The following is a 24902-nucleotide window of genomic DNA, read 5'->3' as shown; positions in this document are numbered from 1 at the left end:
TCTATTTTTTTTTTTTTAACGTTTATTTATTTTTGGGACAGAGAGAGACAGAGCATGAACGGGGGAGGGGCAGAGAGAGAGGGAGACACAGAATCAGAAACAGGCTCCAGGCTCCGAGCCATCAGCCCAGAGCCTGACGCGGGGCTCGAACTCACGGACTGCGAGATCGTGACCTGGCTGAAGTCCGACGCTTAACCGACTGCGCTACCCAGGCGCCTCGGAATCTCTATTTTTAAACGGAGTAGAAGTTTAATTGAGTTCATGGAAGAGGTGGTAAAAATGGAAAAAGAAATAGGCGGGAAGAAATCTGGGGACAAAAATGGAGATTGGAATAGGATGTATCTTAAAAAATGAGAAACCTTTATAGTGTCAAGACAAATGAGTAAAAGCCTGCGATGTATTTTACTCATTCACGTATTGAAATATATTAAAAATAATTCTTTTTTTTTTCTATCCATTTAGGAAATATTTATTTGAAATTACTGTGTCCGGGAGTGATGTTAAAATGAGGGGTAGAGGGAGGGAGAGAAGGAAGAGAGGAGGGAGGTAAATGTGATTAAGTTGGTGCCATGCTAAGGAACTTGCTAGATAGATCAACATGGAGACAGCCCAGTATACTTCAGTGTTCGGGTAGTGAGTGCTTAGGAAAGGTGATGACAGTGTGCTAGAGCTGAGACCAGCGTTGGGGGACACTGGAACTCAGTGTGCGGGAGGAGGAAGTGGTGACTCGTTTTCCCCATAATAGCATATTTAAAATTGTTACCCCAAGGCATGATTTGATCACTGGAGAGCACAGAATTCCTTCATAAAACTCAGGATGGGGTATAGCATTACGCAGTGTGTCTTATAAGTACTCTGATCATAATTTGTATTCCAAGTAGACTATGAATCTTGTATCTAAAGGAACATTATTATAATTTCCAGAATTAAGTGATCGATACATGTGCCTCAAATAGATCACAAAGTACCATTTTGTAAGTGACACAGCTTTCCTTGCAGACTTCAGCTACATAAACGAGGCTGCAAAACCAGCCTGCATATGACCGACCCAGCTTCCTTCCTTTTGTATTCTCAGGGTTATGGACTCTCCTCTATTTTAGGCTGGTGGTTGTACATTAAGAGCTATTTTTGTTCATTTGGCCAAGTAGCTACATGCTGATTTCATTTTTAACGTTTGTACATTTAAAGCTATGTTTTTCAATTGTTTATTTAAAAATCACTCTTCGAATGTAGGTCTACAATGTAATGTCAGTATTAAAACACTTCACTTTTTAATTTTTTCCACTTTAGGTAGATTTATACATGAGATATTTCCCTTAATGAATAGAGCTATAAAATATAGAAGTGTCCCACCTTAACAAATTAACAGAATGGTTTTAGAATTAAGGATCCTTATTATAAAGATTACATCATCCACTTACTTAGAAGAGCATTTTGCAGATCCCTGGATATACTCTTCAAGGCAACAGCAACAACAAAATGGAGCAGGGTAAAGGGAGATGGTATAAAACAAAGCAGCCCCATAAACAAAAACAAAACCAAAACCAAAACAAAACAAAGCAGCCCCTTTTGGAGAAGGATTTTCAGAATGTTGTCCAGTTTCATTGCAAGCATTTTGGTTTTTCAGGCCGCTAGACAAACCTCTATCCAAAGTAATTATGACATTACGAAAAGTTACTTCTAAACCTAAGTGGAATGATTTGGCAGGGTGATTTATGTGTCGAGCCTGTTCGTTTTTGTGCACGATTAGGTAAGCACTTCTCTGGGAAGCCTTCCCTTTGGATGGAGTTCTCTCTACATCTCAACACTCTGTTCTCTAACATGCTCTCTCTGTTTTTCATCTCACTTTTGGTTTTTACACGCAATTTGTTTGCTTATATACCTGCTTTCTACTGAAATGTGAACCCTTGGAAGTCAAAAACTGTGTCTTAATTTGACTTTTTATTCCCAGAGATTATGATACGACACTCAGAAGGCATACAGTAAATGTCGGTCAATTATAGAACGATTTTTATTAATGCTTTTAAATAATGATTGGATGACTTTTCTTGCACTTGGTTACATCGCTTAGTCCAGTGAGCCTAAAACCTGAGCATTCATCAGAATCTCTACAGGCTAGTTAAAACAGATTGCTGAGCCCCAGACTTTGTTATAGGGTAAGTCTCTCTTTTAGCCAAAAATCTGCTTTTCTGTAAGTGATGCTTCTGGTCTTAGGAGCATATTTTAGGAACCACTGACTTAATTCAGTAATCTACCCCCCCCCCCGACTCATGTGAAGGTACTAAATGCAAGTACATTTTTCTTTCAGGGAAGACACTGGGGGAAAAAGCTATTACTAGAGCGCCCATGAATGGGCATTGTCATCTGTGGTAAGTACATAGAACTTACGCAGTCTTTTAGAATTCTCATATGCCTCTATATAAGTTACGATCGATTTTTAAGATATTATTGACCCTTTGACCTGTCAGTCACATTCACTGAAAAATATATTTAATAGATAGCAGAGTAACTATTCTTAGTCTCATGTATTTTACAATATGTGTATTTTAAATATATTCAAGGCAAACTTTCATCGAAGATTTCATAAGTGAATCTACCAAGTGCAGCCCCTTCGAACATGATAAATTCTAATTAAGTGTGATTTAACATTTTATTTGAAAACAAATATTAAAGTGATATCATGCTTCTAAATGAAATGTGGAAAGAATGCTTCACAGGATAAAAGCATATCGCTCATTTTTTATACCTTAATGAGCTTGTGTATACTAATACTACAGGTCAAAGAGAAGTCGTGTATAATATCAGAAAGCTCAAACAAAGGGAATTTAATTCGTTGGATGGGTGTAGCTGACTACCCTTGGGGAAACAAATATATTCTTGAATATGTTTTATTTTGGATCCTTTGTTTGTTTAGAATTATAAAACACAAATAAGAAGACATATATTGTTTTTAATTAACACTTTGTAGTTGCATTTTTACAACATTTTTTAGTTCCTTGCGGCAATACAGGTAGTTCAGGTGCTAGAAAGATAACAGTAATAAATTAATTTATGACCCTTCTCTCAGACCTCGGTTTCCAGAAATCCACCCCTCTTCGGAATTATTTTATTCTCCTGGAGCACTTTGAGGCAGAAATGGCTCCCTTTCTGCAGGTCTGCATTTGCCCCACAGGGAATTGGTTTCACTCCACCAACTCTCAAGTGCAAACCTGTTTATTTACTCTGCCACCAGCAGGGGGAGCTCCACTCACACTGTCCTCTTCAAGCCTCTCTGGTTAGGAGTCAAGGACATTTTCTATGTCCCTGGAGGGACACAGGCCAAAATAAAAATAGATCTTTTGACCTGCTCTCACTTTGCCTAAGACGAGGTGCAAGCTTGCCCCGGCCCCCTCCACGAGGGGAAAGCCACAGGACTGTGGAAGCCACAGTCCCCAGAACAGTTCTATCCACAGGAGCCCTCACTCCTCCACCTCCCGCCAGGAGAAAGGTACTTTTGCAGTTAGCGTCTTGGTACATATCTTTAGGGTCATTTTCCCAATGTATGAGGGTATTATTTCTATAACCAAATTTACCTTCTCATCTAATTTGCACATTAATATTAATAAATTAACATATGTATGCCTTAAAGTACTTCCTTTCTTCCACTTTTAGTGGTAACTATAATGAATTTGTACTGATCAAGCCACACTCTCTTCATGTCCTCTGATATTGGGAGTGTTTGGAAGCTAATTGGCCAGATTTAGAGGCAGAAAAAGGACCCAAGCCCTCCTCTTAACTCTGATCTGCTCCTCCCCCCATAAGTTTGTCATAAATGACAAACTTTGGCCAGGCCAACTGCCTATTTTTATAAATAGTTTTACTGGCTCACAGCCCCGTCTGTGCATTTGTGCACAGCTGTGAAGTTCAGTAGTTGCAACCTTGACTCTCTGACCCGAAGCCTAAAATGTTTACTACCTGGCCCTGCAGCACAACTTGGCACATCCAGGACTGAAAGGACTATGTGATGGCTTATAAGCTTCAGTTTGAAATACAAGATGCAATCTTCAGGAATAATTATCAGAAAGGATTCACATTGAGGGGATGGTTGAAAAACAAATAGCATCTTAAGACTTGTTTTCCATCTTCATTTCTTCCAGAAAGCTTCAAAACTTTAAGTCTTCATAAAGCTGTCCACAAAAATGTTATTTTTGTTGAACCAGCCCAAAATACTTCTAGGATCAAGAGAGTAAAGTCGCTGTGGCTTTGTAGTTTGTCAGCCCCATAGGCTTGACCATAATTACAAATAATATCTTACATATTTGTTGTGCTCTACTGTTCACAAATTGTATCCACATGACTTAACAGCACGTGATTTACAGAACAACCTGTTTCCGTTTTAGGGGTTAGGGTGAGCAAGGTAGTGTATGGGGGAGGTGGCGGGGGGGATAGGTTGTTAGTGAGCAAGGGTCACACAGTAAGTAGAAAAGCAAACACCAGATCTTTTATTCATATATACTCGGTATTCTATTACATTATTCTTCCTCTGCTTTCTCACGGCATAAATAGCATTTGTGCTGAATCAGAAGTACCGCAGGGAGGTAATGGAGTTATTTTAGTAGTTGTTGACACAGGAATGTTTGTCACTTATTAAAGATATATTCCATATCAATGCCAAGAAAATACAGAATTTTTGTCAAAGCATGTATGGTGAGAATGACCTCTAGATGGAGGTAAAAGACCATATTGCGAATTAACATTCTTCAGCGTTCCCATCAACATGAGATGGTTTGTGAAATAAGATTTTAAATTTCATTTTTAAAGATGAACAATATACAAGAACAACAACAACAACACACACGCGCGCGCACACACACACACACAGGTGGAACTGATTGCCAGAAAAGAAATGATGATCCTTTGGGAAAAAAGTGGTCAGGTGAACTTTGAATTTATGATATCCAGAAAGATAAATAATATTTTAGACTGTAAAGAAAAAAACTTCAAAACAGATTGTGAAATGCATAAGACTGTAGGACAGATTATTATAAGGGAAATGTGCGTGTTTCATGCAATGGTATTCATAAGTCATAGTTTTTGTTTTTCCTTTTTCTCCTCGCTCAGAGTCAGTTGGAGAGAATGTGCTGAGACAGCACTATTAATGCCTCGAGGTGTGCATTACATCAACCTGATGCTGATGTTCAGAAAATAGATGATTGATCCTAGATCAGTGAACACAGATTCTTTTCTTTTGCTTCCAGTACAAATGTTTCGTTCTATAAATCTCTGGTTGAGAAAGTTCATACAGATCCAACAGATTCTTCTAAAAATGTGACATGATTTGTTTTTTTAATTTTTCTGCCCGTGTAGAGAGTAGGGAAATTGAGCTAGTATATGTGAATTTAAGCAAGGCAGTGAGGTCAGTTTACTTACCACATTCTTGTGGACAAGATATAGAAATGTGGGCAGGCCTCTGGGTTACCCATATTGAGAGAAGGGTTTAAGCCAGTTATTCAACAGAGTAACTGTTGGCAACATCACTATCAACCTGGAAACGATTCCAGGATTCCACGTCTGTGTTCCATAATTTTGTCAGTGGATGAAGATAGAATAAGTATGTAATAAAAGTTGCAAGTCACACAAAATTATGAGGAACAGAGTGTATGATGGGTGACAAGAGTAATTCAAACGACTTTCACATTAGAAACAAAAGATTTTCATATATGTGAATGAATAGAGATAAACGTGGAAGGAGGGATGGAAAGAAAAGTGTCAAAATTTAATTTAGGGGAAAACATGAAAATTTGGATAACGTGGGGAGTTTAGTTAATAACATATTAATTTTGGTACATTGCAAAAATTACATATCAATCTTGTCTGACAGTGTTAGTACAGTTGTGATAAATGTACTGTAGTAACGTAAGATGTATACAGTAGAGAAAACTGAGTATGGGTAGATGGGAACTCTCTCTACCATCTTTGCAACTTTTCTATACATTTCAAGCTATTTTAAAATAAAAGCTTATTGGGGCACCTGGGTGGTTCAGTAAATTAAGTGTCAGACTTTTGGTTTAGGGTGTGATCTCATAGTTCGTGAGTTCGAGTCCCACATCAGGCTCTGTGCTGACAGCTCAGAACCTGGAGCCTGCTTTGGATTCCGTGTCTCCCTCTCTCTCTACCCCTTGCCCCCTCTCTCTCACACACTTTCTCTCTCTCTCTCTCTCTCTCTCTCTCTCTCTCTCTCAAAATTAAAGAAACATTAAAAAAATTTTTTTAATAAATAAAAGCTTATTTTTTTAAATAAAGTGACCTAAGGTTTTAAATACAAATAATGCCCACAACAGAAATGGGGGAATTTGGGGATGTAGCTGTGTGGAATTTTGCTCCACTTTCTGGAACTCCCTGGGAGGAATGATAAAGCAGAACAACAGAGAGAATTTCAGAAGAACATGGTCAGACCGGAGGTGACAGTAACAGTTTTCCAGGGGAACTCACGAGTCCAGTAATCTATTCCTACAAACTCAATCTCTGGTGGGTGGTGAGAGGTATGTGTCAGGCAATGTGATGGTAGAATTTGTGAATAGTAACATCTCCTAATCTGGTTAAGTTCTCAGGTCACTTTTGATAGGTTGATTTAGTCATCATTCTTGTTTCTACTGTTGCAGATTTGGTTGATTGTATAGAAACTGCAAATTAAGAGGTCAAAAAAGTCATAACTGAAAAGTGACCATTTTATTGTTTGTCATAAGTTGTGCGAATTGTGGGATCTTTTGTGCTCAGGAATGGTCTCACTGTTCCAAATTAAGAAAATTGTTCACTTCATTTTTGTACTTGAAAGTTATGCTTATCCACAGAAATGATCAAGATAAATACCCAAAGTTACATCTTTCATTTCAGTTATGATAATGCAAGTAACAATTAATACCTACTCTTGAAGGATTTAGGTAAATGAATATTTTGCACAGACAGAAACCCTCTGAATATGAAAAGTAATATATTCCCAGGTTTTGGAGTGAGCAAATTGCTAAACAAATATGGCACCCAACTTATTTCAAATAATTATTGATGCAACTTGTGTATTCCCAGTGGGAAAAAAAAGTAAACAATTCATGGGATGCCATATTCTAGTATGCAGTGTTTCCAAGGAAGGATTGAGGTCGTGGGGAATTTTTTGGAAAAGCGTATTCATGGGGCATCTAGGTGGCTCAGATGGTTGAGCATCCAACTCTTGATTTTGGCTCAGGTCACGATCTCATGGTTTTTGTCATTGAGCCCCACGTCAGCCTCTGTGCTGATAGTCCAGAGCCTGCTTAGGATTCTGTCTTTCCTCTCTCTCTGCCCCTCCCCCTACTTTCACTCTCTTTCTCTCTCTCTTTCTCAAAATAAATAAACAAATTTTTTTAAAACTTTCAAGAAAAAGAAAAGTGGAGATGCCCGGGTGGCTCAGTGGGTTGAGCATCTGACCCTTGATGTCAGCTCACGTCATGATCTCATGGTCTGTGAGTTCGAGCCCTGTGTTGGGGTCTGTGCTGACAGTGCAGAGCCTGCTTGGGATTCTCTTTCTCCCTGTCTCTCTGCCCCTACACCCCCCGCCCCTCAAAAATACATAAATAAACTTTAAAAAAAAAGTGTATTTTGAAATTACCTTTGACTTTGTTTGTTTTAGTCATGATACTTATTTTTGTTTTCAAATGATATCAAGGGAGGCCGTGACATTTTTATTTTTATTTATTTATTTTTTATTTTTTTTATTTTTATTTTTATTTTTTTATTTTTTTTATATGAAATTTATTGACAAATTGGTTTCCATACAACACCCAGTGCTCATCCCAAAAGGTGCCCTCCTCAATACCCATCACCCACCCTCTCCTCCCTCCCACGCCCCATCCACCCTCAGTTTGTTCTCAGTTTTTAAGAGTCTCTTATGCTTTGGCTCTCTCCCACTCTAACCTGTTTTTTTTTTTTTTCCTTCCCCTCCCCCATGGGTTCCTGTTAAGTTTCTCAGGATCCACCTAAGAGTGAAACCATATGGTATCTGTCTTTCTCTGTATGGCTTATTTCACTTAGCATCACACTCTCCAGTTCCATCCACGTTGCTACAAAAGGCCATATTTCATTTTTTCTCATTGCCACGTAATATTCCATTGTGTATATAAACCACAATTTCTTTATCCATTCATCAGTTGATGGACATTTAGGCTCTTTCCATAATTTGGCTATTGTTGAGAGTGCTGCTATGAACATTGGGGTACAAGTGGCCCTATGCATCAGTACTCCTGTATCCCTTGGATAAATTCCTAGCAGTGCTATTGCTGGGTCATAGGGTAGGTCTATTTTTAATTTTCTGAGGAACCTCCACACTGCTTTCCAGAGCGGCTGCCCCAATTTGCATTCCCACCAACAGTGCAAGAGGGTTCCCGTTTCTCCACATCCTCTCCAGCATCTATAGTCTCCTGATTTGTTCATTTTGGCCACTCTGACTGGCGTGAGGTGATACCTGAGTGTGGTTTTGATTTGTATTTCCCTGGTAAGGAGCGACGCTGAACATCTTTTCATGTGCCTGTTGGCCATCCGGATGTCTTCTTTAGAGAAGTGTCTATTCATGTTTTCTGCCCATTTCTTCACTGGGTTATTTGTTTTTTGGGTGTGGAGTTTGGTGAGCTGTTTATAGATTTTGGATACTAGCCCTTTGTCCGATGTGTCATTTGCGAATATCTTTTCCCATTCCGTTGGTTGGTTTTGTTTTGTTGGTTTTTAGTTTTGTTGGTTGTTTCCTTTGCTGTGCAGAAGCTTTTTATCTTCATAAGGTCCCAGTAATTCACTTTTGCTTTTAATTCCCTTGCCTTTGGGCATGTGTCGAGTAAGAGATTGCTACGGCTGAGGTCAGAGAGGTCTTTTCCTGCTTTCTCCTCTAAGGTTTTGATGGTTTCCTGTCTCACATTTAGGTCCTTTATCCATTTGGAGTTTATTTTTGTGAATGGTGTGAGAAAGTGGTCTAGTTTCAACCTTCTGCATGTTGCTGTCCAGTTCTCCCAGCACCATTTGTTAAAGAGGCTGTCTTTTTTCCATTGGATGTTCTTTCCTGCTTTGTCAAAGATGAGTTGGCCATACGTTTGTGGGTCTAGTTCTGGGGTTTCTATTCTATTCCATTGGTCTATGTGTCTGTTTTTGTGCCAATACCATGCTGTCTTGATGATGACAGCTTTGTAGTAGAGGCTAAAGTCTGGGATTGTGATGCCTCCTGCTTTGGTCTTCTTCTTCAAAATTCCTTTGGCTATTCGGGGCCTTTTGTGGTTCCATATGAATTTTAGGATTGCTTGTTCTAGTTTCGAGAAGAATGCTGGTGCAATTTTGATTGGGATTGCATTGAATGTGTAGATAGCTTTGGGTAGTATTGACATTTTGACAATATTTATTTTTCCAATCCATGAGCAGGGAATGTCTTTCCATTTCTTTAAATCTTCTTCAATTTCCTTCATAAGCTTTCTATAGTTTTCAGCATACAGATCCTTTACATCTTTGGTTAGATTTATTCCTAGGTATTTTATGCTTCTTGGTGCAATTGTGAATGGGATCAGTTTCTTTATTTGTCTTTCTGTTGCTTCATTGTTAGTGTATAAGAATGCAACTGATTTCTGTACATTGATTTTGTATCCTGCAACTTTGCTGAATTCCTGTATCAGTTCTAGCAGACTTTTGGTGGAGTCTATCGGATTTTCCATGTATAATATCATGTCATCTGCAAAAAGCGAAAGCTTGACTTCATCTTTGCCAATTTTGATGCCTTTGATTTCCTTTTGTTGTCTGATTGCTGATGCTAGAACTTCCAGCACTATGTTAAATAGCAGCGGTGAGAGTGGGCATCCTTGTCGTGTTCCTGATCTCAGGGAAAAAGCTCTCAGTTTTTCCCCGTTGAGGATGATGTTAGCTGTGGGCTTTTCATAAATGGCTTTTATGATCTTTAAGTATGTTCCTTGTATCCCGACTTTCTCAAGGGTTTTTATTAAGAAAGGGTGCTGGATTTTGTCAAAGGCCTTTTCTGCATCGATTGACAGGATCATATGGTTCTTCTCTTTTTTTTTGTTAATGTGATGTATCACGTTGATTGATTTGTGAATGTTGAACCAGCCCTGCATCCCAGGAATGAATCCCACTTGATCATGGTGAATAATTCTTTTTATATGCCGTTGAATTCGATTTGCTAGTATCTTATTGAGAATTTTTGCATCCATATTCATCAGAGATATTGGCCTGTAGTTCTCTTTTTTTACTGGGTCTCTGTCTGGTTTAGGAATCAAAGTAATACTGGCTTCATAGAATGAGTCTGGAAGTTTTCCTTCCCTTTCTATTTCTTGGAATAGCTTGAGAAGGATAGGTATTATCTCTGCTTTAAACATCTGGTAGAACTCCCCTGGGAAGCCATCTGGTCCTGGACTCTTATTTGTTGGGAGATTTTTGATAACCGATTCAATTTCTTCGCTGGTTATGGGTCTGTTCAAGCTTTCTATGTCCTCCTGATTGAGTTTTGGAAGAGTGTGGGTGTTCAGGAATTTGTCCATTTCTTCCAGGTTGTCCAATTTGTTGGCATATAATTTTTCATAGTATTCCCTGATAATTGTTTGTATCTCTGAGGGATTGGTTGTAATAATTCCATTTTCATTCATGATTTTATCTATTTGGGTCATCTCCCTTTTCTTTTTGAGAAGCCTGGCTAGAGGTTTGTCAATTTTGTTTATTTTTTCAAAAACCAACTCTTGGTTTCGTTGATCTGCTCTACAGTGTTTTTAGATTCTATATTGTTTATTTCTGCTCTGATCTTTATTATTTCTCTTCTTCTGCTGGGTTTAGGCTGTCTTTGCTGTTCTGCTTCTATTTCCTTTAGGTGTGCTGTTAGATTTTGTATTTGGGATTTTTCTTGTTTCTTGAGATAGGCCTGGATTGCAATGTATTTTCCTCTCAGGACTGCCTTCGCTGCGTCCCAAAGCGTTTGTATTTTCATTTTCGTTTGTTTCCATATATTTTTTAATTTCTTCTCTAATTGCCTGGTTGACCCACTCATTCGTTAGTAGGGTGTTCTTTAGCCTCCATGCTTTTGGAGGTTTTCCAGACTTTTTTCTGTGGTTGATTTCAAGCTTCATAGCATTATGGTCTGAAAGTATTCATGGTATAATTTCAATTCTTGTAAACTTATGAAGGGCTGTTTTGTGACCCAGTATATGATCTATCTTGGAGAATGTTCCATGTGCACTCGAGAAGAAAGTATATTCTGTTGCTTTGGGATGCAGAGTTCTAAATATATCTGTCAAGTCCATCTGATCCAATGTCTCATTCAGGGCCCTTGTTTCTTTATTGACCGTGTGTCTAGATGATCTATCCATTTCTGTAAGTGGGGTGTTAAAGTCCCCTGCAATTACCACATTCTTATCAATAAGGTTGCTTATGTTTATGAGTAATTGTTTTATATATTTGGGGGCTCCGGTATTCGGCGCATAGACATTTATAATTGTTAGCTCTTCCTGATGGATAGACCCTGTAACTATTATATAATGTCCTTCTTCATCTCTTGTTACAGCCTTTAATTTAAAGTCTAGTTTGTCTGATATAAGTATGGCTACTCCAGCTTTCTTTTGGCTTCCAGTCGCATGATAAATAGTTCTCCATCCCCTCACTCTCAATCTAAAGGTGTCCTCAGGTCTAAAATGAGTCTCTTGTAGACAGCAAATAGATGGGTCTTGTTTTTTTATCCATTCTGATACCCTATGTCTTTTGGTTGGCGCATTTAATCCATTTACATTCAGTGTTATTATAGAAAGATACGGGTTTAGAGTCATTGTGATGTCTGTATGTTTTATGCTTGTAGTGATGTCTCTGGGACTTTGTCTCACAGGGTCCCCCCTAGGATCTCTTGTAGGGCTGGTTTAGTGGTGACAAATTCCTTCAGTTTTTGTTTGTTTGGGAAGACCTTTATCTCTCCTTCTATTCTAAATGACAGACTTGCTGGATAAAGGATTCTCGGCTGCATATTTCTTCTGTCTAGCACCCTGAAAATCTCGTGCCAGTTCTTTCTGGCCTGCCAAGTTTCAAAAGAGAGATCAGTCACAAGTCTTATAGGTCTCCCTTTATATGTGAGGGCACGTTTACCCCTTGCTGCTTTCAGAATTTTCTCTTTATCCTTGTATTTTGCCAGTTTGACTATGATATGTCGTGCAGAAGATCGATTCAAGTTACGTCTGAGGGGAGTTCTCTGTGCCTCTTGGATTTCAATGCCTTTTTCCTTCCCCAGTTCAGGGAAGTTCTCAGCTATTATTTCTTCAAGTACCCCTTCAGCACCTTTCCCTCTCTCTTCCTCCTCTGGGATACCAATTATGCGTATATTATTTCTTTTTAGTGTATCACTTAGTTCTCTAATTTTCCCCTCATACTCCTGGATTTTTTTATCTCTCTTTTTCTCAGCTTCCTCTTTTTCCATAACTTTATCTTCTAGTTCACCTATTCTCTCCTCTGCCTCTTCAAGCTGAGCTGTGGTGGTTTCCATTTTGTTATGCATTTCGTTTAAAGCGCTTTTCAGCTCCTCGTGACTGTTCCTTAGTCTCTTGATCTCTGTAGCAAGAGATTCTCTGCTGTCCTGTATACTGTTTTCAAGCCCAGCGATTAATTTTATGACTATTATTCTAAATTCACTTTCTGTTATATTATTTAAATCCTTTTTGATCAGCTCATTAGCTGTTGTTATTTCCTGGAGATTCTTCTGAGGGGAATTCTTCCGCTTGGTCATTTTGGATAGTCCCTGGTGTGGTGAGGACCTGCAGGGCACTTCCCCTGTGCTGTGGTGTATAACTGGAGTTGGTGGGTGGGGCCGCAGTCTACCTGATGTCTGCCCCCAGCCCACTGCTGGGGCCACAGTCAGACTGGTGTGTGCCTTCTCTTCCCCTCTCCTAGGGGTGGGATTCACTGTGGGGTGGTGTGGCCCGTCTGGGCTACTTGCACACTGCCAGGCTTGTGATGCTGGGGATCTGGCGTATTAGCTGGGGTGGGTAGGCAAGGTGCACGGGGGCAGGAGGGGCAGGCTTAGATCGCTTCTCCTTAGGTGATCCACTTCAGGAGGGGCCCTGTGGCAGCGGGAGGGAGTCAGATCCGCTGCCGGAGGTTTGGCTCCGCAGAAGCACAGAGTTGGGTGTTTGCGTAGAGCGAGCAAGTTCCCTGGCAGGAACTGGTTCTCTTTGGGATTTTGGCTGGGGGATGGGCGGGGGAGATGGCGCTGGCGAGAGCCTTTGTTCCCCACCAAACTGAGCTCTGTCGTCAGGGGGCCCAGCGGCTCTCCCTCCCTTTGTCCTCCAGCCTTCCCGCTTTCCGAGCAGAGCTGTTAACTTATGACCTCCCAGACGCTAAGTCGCGCTTGTTGTGGGAACACAGTCCGTCAGGCCCCTCCGCTTTTGCAAGCCAGACCCGGGGGCTCTGCTTGGCCGGTGAGCCGCCCCTCCGCCCTGGCTCCCTCCCGCCAGTCCGTGGAGCGCGCACCGCCTCGCCGCCCTTCCTACCCTCTCCGTGGGCCTCTCGTCTGCGTTTGGCTCTGGCGACTCCGTTCTGCTAATCCTCTGGCGGTTTTCTGGGTTATTTAGGCAGGTGTAGGTGGAATCTAAGTGATCAGCAGGATGTGCGGTGAGCCCAGCGTCCTCCTAAGCCGCCATCTTGCAAACCTCTCGACATTTTTATTTTTAATTCTATTAAGGAAGAACAGGGATATGATGACACAATATATTTTTTCAATTTATCACTGTTATGACTAGACTTTTTCTGAGAGCCTCTTTGTGACTTTGATGCTGATGATGGTGATAGAAGCAGCTAATATTTCTTGAAACTCACTGTGTGCCACGTAGTATTCTAAGCAATTACACGTTTTAGGTACTTTGCCCTTGTGGCACACATATGAGGTAGACGGTGTTGAGTATCCTCAGTAATAGCTGAGGAAACCAGCCTCATGTTAATGTCAAGTATTTATTATTTTTAGGGCCCTTGTATCTATCTGAATACTTTCATCAAATATTAATGAATGCTTTAGAGATATTCTAAAAATGTTTATTTGGTATATTTGATTAAAAAGTTCACGCACTGTCCACTGTTTTTATCCTTTTCAGGTATGCAGTCTTGTGTGGCTATGTGTCCGAGTTTGAGGGCTTACAAAATAAAATCAACTATGGACATCGCTTCAAGGTATTTCTTGATATTAAAGATATTTTAATGTAGCTATGTGTTCCATTAAAAGGCATAAATCAAATTATTTAATAAATGGATCTCTCACGGTGTGTGGGTGGCTCAGTCACTTAAGCGTCCGACTCTTGATTTTGGCTCAGGTCGTGATCTATTGGTCATGGAATTGAGCCCATGACAGGCTCCATGCTGGGTGTGGGGCCTGCTTCAGATTCTTTCTCTCCCTCTACCCCTCCCCTGCTCATGCTCTCTCTCTCTCTCTCCCTCTCTCTCTCACTGTCTCTCAAAAAAAAAGTTATAAAACCCAAATTAATCTCAATCTCGAGAAGTTTATCTTTTTAATTTTTATTTTATTTTTTCAGTGTTTATATATTTATTTTGAGAGAGAGAGCATGTGCGAGAAGGGGAGAGGGGCAGAGCGAGAGGGAGAGAGAGGATCCCAAGCAGGCTCCACGCTGTCAGCAAAGAGTCCAAGGTGGGGTTCCAGCACACGAACTGTGAGATCATGACCTGAGTCAAAATCAAGAGTCAGATGCTTAACTGCGTGAGCCACTCAGGTGTCCCTATCTTTTTTATTTAAATGAAGTGACAGTCTTTAAATAGTACTGTGCCAAAAAAATGAAACCTATTTGAGTGATTGAAGATTATTATTCTAGATCTTGAAAGAACTTACATAGTAGATGAGTATTATTTTTTCAGACACAGGATTAGTCTTTTGGTGATGAGTTCACCAACATCAGAAACATGATTGGGACTAATTAGTTAACATTACTTGCATATTGACTTGGTGGAAGGAATAGAATCCAATCTGGGACTTAAACTTACCATGATAAATGAATAAAATACTTGCATATTGATTTGGTGGGGGGAATAGAATCCAATCTAGGACTTCAACATACCGTGATAAATGAATAAAATAAGTAATATACGTGTAAATCATTTGTAACGTGTCCGTAGCTTTGATAGCTCAATAAATGAGCTAAGAAGTTTCTTTGTTTTCCAGCTCCCTATACCCATTTTAATAATGTCAGGGGAATAGCTTCCTCCACAACCCAGTTCTGCTATTCTGTCTTCCATTATATCCTAATCATTTGAAACTTGCAAGCATGCTGCTGAATCAGTATTAGCTAGGCAAGTCATGGGCAGACAAAAGCGTCACTTGGAGGTTTTCTACTTTTTATAGTGACGTTGGCTTTAAATTATCCATAGCTTAATGAAATTCATCATCACAGTCAGGTTCTAGTTGTGAGCAATCATTTCTGATAATTGAATTATTGGTATGACTTCTTATGTTAACGGTAGGGATTAAGGAGGGGGACTAAACAACACCGTAAAGCCCCTTTGAATTTCGGCACAGCTGCATTCAACACCACCTGAACCCTGAGAGATGGTATTTGTTTTGGACTTTTCTTTTAGGAGCATCTGGATAAAGCAATCCAGTTTTTACCCGAAGAACCTTTTTTGTATTACCTCAAAGGAAGATACTGTTATACTGTAAGCCGAATGTTTTTATCCATAATTCTTATCTCAGTATACTTTGATTACGTGATATATTTTTAGTGACTTATTCTTTCTTTAGTTGTCTCACCAGGTGCCTGCTGTAGGGAAAATGATAAAATCAGTACGTGTTTTATGAGTTTATGATTGATTGGTTTATATACCATGTTACATGTGGCATGTGGTTTTATATGTATACATAGATGTCTGTACTTTTCCACTTAGCACCTCTCCATCTCCCCTCACAACAATCACACCGTCTCCTTTGTGCTCTCTCAATTGGTGATCAGCCACCGACCTGCGTGTGCCCTGTGTTGGTGTCCTACTCTTTGTTTCGTGAGAGGACTTTGTCACTTAACAGAGTGTCTTGAGCATTTATGTGCCTACTGTTCTGGCCTTGAAAGACCTGAACTTAGAAAAGGACATGAAATATATAGGAATAAATAAAGGCAGCTGGCGAGTCTAAGCCCCGGTGTGTTAAGTGACATTAGTTTATAGAAAATTAACATAATGTGAAAATACGTCTTCAGGGATGCATGAAAAAACTATGCTTAAGAGAAATGCTATTTCTGAATGAGAAGATTAGCATAAGCAAAAGAGGAAGCTTGTTAGTTGAGGTTTGAAGATTAGGAATGGAAAAGGAGGCTTTTTTGTTGAACACCTGCTATGTATCAAATGTGCAGTTTATACTTTATATTTCTTATCTCCTTTGATCCTTAAAACGGCCCTGTAAGCAGTTCTTATTACGCCAGTTTTTGGTATTAAGAATCTGAGTCTTCATGAAGGTACAAGATTCCAAAGGCTTAAAACCCACCAACCCGACCTCACACGAGTCTGGGGCTTGAATGTACATTATTTGTTTAGGCTTAAAAAACCCAAGAAGGAGGGGTGCCCGGGTGGCTCAGGTCATGATCTCACGGTCTGTGGGTTTGAGCCCCACGTCGAACGGCTGACGGCTCAGAGCCTGGAGCCTGCTTTGGATTCTGTGTCTCCTTCTTTCTCTGCCCCTCCTCTGCTCATGCTCTGTCTCTCCCTGTCTCTCAAAAATAAATGACTGTTAAAAACAAACACCAGCCTGCAGCCTACCAGTGCGGAGCCCCCGCCACCCTCAGGGCCCTGGAGGTGCTGGTTGCATGGTCGCCCTCTGGGAGACCCAACCCGCGCTGTGCCCCGGGATGGCTCTGTGGCCGCCAGGTGAGGCCGGATCCAAAGGCAACATGTGCTACCTGCCTAGGGCGGCCCAGGACGCCCCCAACACCTGGACGCCTCCTGCACACCTTTCCCGGCCTGTGGCCGCTATGGGAACACACTAACCGCTGCGGGGGAAGATGTCCAACTTTTCCTGCAGCTGGAGGCCGCCGTGCCTGCATCCCACGCTATGCCCCCCCTTTGCCTTCCGGTGCGGTCCGCGCCTCCCTTGCTGAGCTCCAACCTGGCCCTGTGGAGGGAGCGGCTCTACGATCCGCCCTGGTACAGCCAGCCGCCAGCGCGGTACCCAGTTCCCCAGCTCCCCAGAGAGGTGCTCCACTTCCTCAACAGCAGCCACGAGTATACAGGTGCCACCAGTGAAGGCTTGGGCCATACTGGTGGCCGACGTGACAGTGGCCAATGCCGTGGACCTGAAATTTTCATGCCCCGCTGGCTGCGAACGCTTCCCGGTGACCTGAGGGGGTGGAGGCCTCCCAGTTATTATCTTGCTCCCCCAGCAAGCAGTCTGAGGAGGGCTCCAAACTCCTGAACCAGCAAGGGAAGTCGTCTCTCCGGGTTCCTGGTCCCCACAGACAGCTCTGGATCTGCTTCTCTTTGTCGAACTCTGGGTAAAGACTCCTTCAACTACCAGAAGGTCTCTGCCTCAAGCAGACGATGTTTGGTGAAGTGTGGCATTTTTGGTGCATTCTGCAGTAGCCTTGTTGCCAAAGGAGTCAGGTTTGGACCTTTTCAAGGTAAAGTGGTCAATGCCAGTGAAGTCAAGACCTATGGAGACAATTTCTCTGATGTGCGAGACTGTCAAAGATGGTCATTTGAGCCACTTTATAGATGGAAAAGGAGGTGCAGGGAACTGGATGTCCTCTGTCAACTGTGCCTGTTTCCCCAAGGAGCAGAGCCTAGTTGCAATGTCAAAGGCAGATATCTTACGAGAGCCGCAAGGATATCTGCCAGAACCAAAAGCTCCTTGTGTGGTATGGAGACTGCTATGGAAAGTTTTTGGACATTCCCGTGAGCCTTTAGCTCACAGAACAGAGGAAGCAGGTGCCTGGGCCCTCTGAAGAGTCTGCAGAAGGCTACAGGTGTGAAAGATGTGGAAAAGTATTTACCTACAAATATTACAGAGATAAGCACCTCAAGCACACCCCTTGTGTGGACGAGGGTGATAGGAAATTTCCCTGCTCTGTCTGCAAACGATCCTTTGAGAAGTGGGACCAGCTCCGGATCCCCGTCCTGCACATTCACGAGAAGCACCAGCCTCACAAGTGTTCTACGTGTGGGAAATGCTTCTCTCAGTCTTCCAGCCTAAACAAACACACGAGAATCCACTCTGGAGACAGACCATCCCAGTGTGTGTATTGCACAAAGAGGTTCACTGCCTCTAACATCCTCTGCACATATATCAGGCAACACTCGGGAAAAACCCTTCAAATGCAAGCACTCTGGTAAATCTTTCGCATCCCACACTGCCCATGACAGCCACGTCCGTCACTCACGCAAGGAGGATGATGGCTGCTTGGGCAGCATCTGTGGAAAATCCTTCCCGGATCAAGAAGCCTTCTACTCCCACACGAAGCTTCATGAAGGCTACTAGACCTCAGAGAGTATGGGGACAATGTAAAAACTAAAAGCTAGGATTCTGTCTTTGTTTTCCTTGCTTATGGGTGTGTCGTACGGACAGATGATAGTTATACTAAGATGAGAAACAGAAAAATGGAACCGGCCAAAAAGCTGAGTTTAACTGATTTCACGAGCTTTCACAGAAATATTATTCACAATTAAAAAAAAATGTAATGTTTGTTTATTTTTGACAGAGAGAGAGAGACAGAGCATGAGCAGGAGAGGGGCAGAGAGAGAGGGAGACACAGAATCCAAAGCAGGCTCCAGGCTCTGAGCTGTCAGCACAGAGCCCGATGCGGGGCTCAAACTCACAGACCGCGAGATCATGACCTGAGCCAAAGTCGGATGCTCAACCGACTGAGACACCCAGGCGCCCCATTATTATTCACAATTTTTAACAAGAACAGAATTTTGGTGAATTTACCTAAAAGTAGTGAAAGCTGGCTCTTAATAGAGCTTAAGGGTCTGGAAACTCAACACAAACCCTGAGAGAAGGACACTAGGAGTAGAGTTTGATTTTGGTGATGAAAAAGACCTTTTCTCTGTTTTGGACCCCAATTGTTATGCCTGTGGCCATCACCTGGTCTCTTTTTCATAGAATAAATTCTTTAAAAGTTCCAAAAAATAAAAATAAAAATAAAAACAAACAAGCAAACAAAAACCCAAGAAGGAAATTCTGATTTAAAGTGGATCCTGATCTTCATGGCATAAACAAACGGCAGAAGCTAATGTTGATCTGCCCTGGAAGAATATACATGCACATAGGTCTTATAAAACTGCAGAGTAGCCCAAGGATGATGAGGTCACAGTCAAAAATAATAGAATATACAAAGAAATAAGGCATCAAGTATGACAGTCAACAGAAACCAAAATCAGGAATAGATCTAAAAGGACTTCAGATTTGGAACTGTGGAATATACAATGTTAAATAGCTACTTATACAGTGTGTGGTTTTTTTTTTTTTTTCAAATAAAAGGAATCGGGGAGAGGGGAATGGATGAGGAGCATGAGACTACAAAACTGACCAGGTAGATTAGAAAAAAGATAAGATAAATTTTGGTATAAAAGTCTATTATTTCACATTAAAAGAAAACTCAGTGGAAAGATTTAGCAGTTGATAGGCACCACTAAAGAGAAAATTAGTGAACTTTAAGGTAAATCTGAAAAAGTTGCCTGGAGTGCAGCACAGAGGAACAAAGAGATAGAAAATATGAAGGAAAGATACAAAGACATAGAAGGGAAGAAAGGATATTGCACAGTGCTAAATATTCATGTGCTCTTGGTAATTAATAAAACAAGAAGTCAAAAACACATATTAAGTATGTAAAACATTGGAGCTTCCCATTTAATAACCTTGATCTAATACACATATAAAAATAATGTACCATTGGAGGGTACACATTTTTCCAGCATATGTAGAGTGTTGACAACATTGATCAATGAGGTCATGAAGCAAGTCTTAATAAATTTCAAAGAATTGATATCAAACAGGTTTCCTGATCATAATGCAATTAAATTCAAATTTTGAAATAAAACAACTTAAGAAACGTAAGTCTTGAAATAAGAAATTATAATTAAAAAACAACAAGGAGATGCCATTTATTCTTATTTGATAAAATTTATAAATATCAGTGTAAGATGTTGCAAAGATATGGAGCAACAGGAACTTTTGCATTGTTGTAGGAGCATGCTGCTTTGGAAATAATCGGATACTATCTTTTAAATCTGATTACTTGCCTACCATATGACCCACAGTGGTGCCTACCCTAGAGAAAGTCTTGCAAATGTACTCTGGAAGGCATGTACAAGAATGCCTGCCGCAGCCTTGTTCCTAAGAGCAAGAAAATGAAAAAGATCCAAATGTCCATTTACAAAAGAGTGGATGAAAAATCACTGACCTATGTTTAAATGATGGAATGTTTCACAGCTATTTAAATGACAGAACTTCAGTCACACTCAGCCACCTGGATAAAATCTTAAAACTATAATAAGCGAACAAAATAAGTCATAGGAAGAAATAAACAACATGGGATCATTTTTTTTAAGTAAAAAAAAAAGCAAAAATAAACAGAGCAATAAGTAACACTATGTAGGAAAGCAAGGGAATAATTTTGTTGAATAGAGGTTAATGGCTACTAGAAACCTAGAAGATGATACTGGGAAGGAAGGCACTTGATGGGGTCGAGAGAGTATCAGTACCCTCTTAAGTATTCATTTCTGAATCCTTTTAACCTTTTATGGTAAACCTCTAATATTCATATTTGGGAAAAAAGAAAAGGTTTTAAAAGGAAGCAAAAAATACTGTGCATCCCCTGTAGAAGAGGACTGACGCACACAACTTGCAAGCACCGTGCCCCTGCCCACATGTGCTTTGCAGAGTGGCCCAGCTGGCCCCTGTCTTGGCAGCAGCTGCACATCTCCTGTGGAAAAGGACCAGCACCACCTTGTTAAGGGTACACACCCTGCCCACTATGTTCAAGGGCAGGAGATATATCTGACTTTCCTAACACAGAGAAACAGGCACAGAGAGTTAGGCAAAATGAGGAGACAGAGGAATATATCCCAGATGAAACAATAGGACAAAATGACAGCAAGAGACCTAAGGGAAACATAGATAAGTAATAGGCCTGATAGAGAATTTAGAGTAATGATCACAAAGCTACTCACTGGACTTGAGAAGAGAGTGGAGGACATCAGCAAGACCCTTAACGCAGAAATAGCAAAGAACCAATCAGAGTTGGAGAACTCAATAATTGAAATTAAAAGTGCACTGGATGGAATAAATAGCAGGCTAGAAGAAACAGAAGGACGAATCAGTGATCTGGAGGACAGAGTAATAGAAAGGAATCAAGCTGAGCAAGTGAGAGAAAAGAAATTATGCAAGATGAGAATAGACTTAGGGAACTCAGTGACTCCATCAAATGTAATTAACAATTGCATTATAGGGATCCCAGAAGAAGAATAAGAGGAAAAAGAGGGCAGAATATTTGAAGAAACAATGACTGAAAACTTCTTGATTTGGGAGAAGGAAACAGAAATTTAGATCCAGGAGGTACAGAGATCCCCCAACAAAATCAACCCAAGGAGGTCCACGCCAAGACATATAGTAATTAAAATGGCAAAAAGCAGTGGTAAAGAATTTTAAAAGCAGCAAGAGAAAATAAAACAGTTACATATGAGGGAAACCCCATAAGGCTAGAGACAGGTTCTTCAACAGAAACTTTGCAGGCCAGAAGGGAGTGGCATGATATATTCAAAGTGCTGAAAAGAAAAAATCTATAGCCAAGAATACCCTATCCAGCAAGGCTATCATTCGGAATAGAAGGAAAGATAAAGAGTTTCCCAGACAAACAAAAATTAAAAGAATTCAGGACTACTAAACCAGCCCTATAAGAAATGTTAAAGGGGACTCTGTGAGTGGAAAGGAAAAACCATCAATAAGAGTAAGAAAGGTAGAAAGCACAAAAGCAATAAAAATAAGTATATCTTTTCAAATGCCCATGGAACATTCTCCAGAATAGATCACATGTTAGGCCATGAAACAAGTCTCAACAAATTCAAAAAGTCATACCATGCATCTTTTTCTGACCACAACGCTGTAAAACTAGAAATCAACTGCAAGAAAAAAATCTGGAAAGAACACAAATACATGGAGGTTAAATAATATGCTACTTATCAATGGATGAGTCAACCAAAAAATTAAAGAGGAAATAAAAAAATACATGGAGGCAAATGAAAATGAAAACACAATAATCCAAATCTTTGGGGTCCAGCAAAAGTGGTTCTAAGAGAGAAGTTTATAGCAATACAGGTCTACCTCAAGAAGCAAGAAAAATCTCAAATAACCTAACATGACACCTAAAAGAGCTAGAAAAAGAAGAACAAACAAAACCCAAATCCAGCAGAAGGAAGGAAATAATAAAGATTAGAGCAGAAATAAATGATACAGAAAAAGAAGGGAAGGAAGGAAGGGAAGGCAGGAAGGCAGGAAGGAAGGAAGGACAGATCAGTGAAACTAGGAGCTGGTTCCTTAAAAAGAGCAACAAAATTGATAAACCTCTAGCCAGACTCATCAAAAAAAACAAAACAAAAACAAAAACAAAAAGAGGACTCAAATAGAAACAAAAGAGGAGAAATAACTGACCCCACAGAAATACAAAGGATTATAAGAGAATATTATGCAAATTTATCCCAACGAACTGGACAACCTAGAAAAGATAGATAAATTCCTAGAAATTATATAACCTACCAAAACTGAAACAGGAAGAAATGCAAGATTTGAGCAGATTGATTACCAGCAGTGAAATTAAATAGTAATTAAAAAACTCCCAACAAATAAAAGTCCAGATGGTTTCACAGGTGAATTCTACCATATATTTAAAGAAGAGTTAATACTTAGTCTTGTCAAACTTTTCTTAAAAATAGAAGAGGAAGGAAAACTTCTAAATGCATTCTAATAGGCCAGCATTACCCTGATTCCAAAACCAGATAAAGACACACTACAAAAAAATAACTACAAGCCAATATCTCTGATGAACATACATGCAAAAATCCTCAACAAAATAATAGCAAACCAAATCTAACAATAGATTCAAAAAATCATTTACCATGATCAAGTGGGATTTATTTCTGGCATGCAAGAGTGGTTCATTGTTTGCAAATCAGTCAGTGTGATACATCACATTATTAAGAGAAAGGATAAAAACCATATGAACATTTCAATAGATGCAGAAAAAGCATTTGACAGAGTAAATATCCATTCATGATAAACATGCTCAACAAAGTTGGTTTAGAGGAAACATACCTCAACATAATAAAGGCCTTATGTGGAAAAACAGCTAACTGAGAGCTTTTCCCCTAAGGTCAGGAACAATGCAATGATGTCCACTCTCACCACTTTTATTTAACATAGTACTGGAAGTCCTAGCCACAGCAATCAGACAAAAAGAAGGAGAAGGGAAGGGGAAGAAGAAGGGGAAGAAGAAGAAATAAAAGGCATTCAAATTGGTAGGGAAGAAGTAAAACTTTCACTATTTGCAGTTGGGAGAATCTATATATAGAAAAAATAAAGACTTCCTTGAAAAACTGCTAGAACTAATAAATGAATTCATTCAGGTCACAGGACAAGAAATCCCCATGTACAGAAATCTGTTGAGTTTCTAAAAGCAGCAGAAAGAAAAATTAAGAAAATGATCCCGGGGCACCTGGGTGACTCAATTGGCTGAACGTCTGACTTTGGTTTAGGGCATGATCTCGCAGTCCGTGAGTTCGTGCCCCATGTCGGGCTCTGTGCTGTCAGCTCAGAGCCTGGAGCCTGCTTCAGATTCTGTGTCTCCTTCTCTCTCTGCCCCTCCCCCACTCACACTCTGTCTCTCTCTGTCTCTCAAAAATGAATAAAATGTTGGGGCGCCTGGGTGGCGCAGTCGGTTAAGCGTCCGACTTCAGCCAGGTCACGATCTCGCGGTCCGTGAGTTCGAGCCCCGCGTCGGGCTCTGGGCTGATGGCTCAGAGCCTGGAGCCTGTTTCGGATTCTGTGTCTCCCTTTCTCTCTGCCCCTCCCCCGTTCATGCTCTGTCTCTCTCTGTCCCAAAAATAAATAAACGTTGAAAAAAAAATTTAAAAATGAATAAAATGTTTAAAAATTTAAAAAAGAATCCCATTTACTATTGTAGCAAAAATAATAAAATACCTATGAATAAACTTAAAGAGGTGAAAGACCTGTACTCAGAAAACTATAAAACATTAATGAAAGGAACTGAAGATAACACAAAGAAATGGGAAGACATCCATACTCATGTATTGGAACAACAAATATTGTCAAAATGTCTATACTCTCCAAAGCAATCTATAGATTTGATGCAATCCCTCTCAAAATACCAACAGCATTTTTCACAGCACTAGAACAAGCAATCCTAAAATTTGTATGGAACCACAGAAGACCCTGAATAGCCAAAGCATTCTTGAAAAGCAAAACTGGCAGTATCAGAATTCCAGACTTCAAGTTATATTACAAAGCTGTAGCAATCAAAACAGTTTGTACTAGCACAAAAATAGACATGTAATCAATAGAACAGAATAGGAAACCCAGAAGTAAATCCACAATTACATGGTCAATTGATCTTTGACAAAGGAGGCAAGAATATGCTATGGGAAAAAGACAGTCTCTTCAACAAATGGTGTTGGGAAAACTGGACAGCACCATGAAACCAGATCACTTTCTTTCACCATACACAAAGTCAAAATGGAATAAAGATCTAAATGTGAGCCCTGAAACCATAAAAATCCTAGAAGAGAGCACAGGCAGTAATTTCTCTGATATTGGCCATAACATCTTTCTAGATGATTCTCCTGAGGCAAGGGAAACAGAAGCAAAAATAAACTATTGGGACTGCCTC

The 24902-nt window shown here is 40.3% G+C and overlaps 1 protein-coding gene and 1 pseudogene across 8 annotated transcripts in view; both read left to right on the top strand.

Moving 5' to 3' along the window:
• RMDN2 (regulator of microtubule dynamics 2) overlaps positions 1 to 24902 on the top strand; it is an 83466-nt gene that overhangs the window by 37038 nt on the left and 21526 nt on the right. For 6 of the 8 annotated variants that reach the window (XM_023251952.2, XM_045054685.1, XM_023251951.2 and 3 more), the window contains 3 exons: positions 2309 to 2369; positions 14112 to 14187; positions 15601 to 15678. In XM_023251952.2, the coding sequence (XP_023107720.1) occupies positions 2309 to 2369; positions 14112 to 14187; positions 15601 to 15678 (215 nt within the window). Of the gene's footprint in view, positions 1 to 1627; positions 1751 to 1951; positions 2156 to 2308; positions 2370 to 14111; positions 14188 to 15600; positions 15679 to 24902 lie in introns of those variants that run through there. The other 2 variants (XM_023251950.2, XR_006595811.1) reach the window with 2 other exon arrangements.
• Positions 16732 to 18733, top strand: LOC102899384 (annotated as a pseudogene).

Source organism: Felis catus, chromosome A3, assembly GCF_018350175.1.
Source record: "Felis catus isolate Fca126 chromosome A3, F.catus_Fca126_mat1.0, whole genome shotgun sequence".
NCBI classification, from domain to species: Eukaryota; Metazoa; Chordata; class Mammalia; order Carnivora; family Felidae; genus Felis; species Felis catus.
The sequence above is the reverse complement of the archived record's forward strand: the minus strand, read 5'-3'. Positions and strand labels throughout refer to the sequence as shown.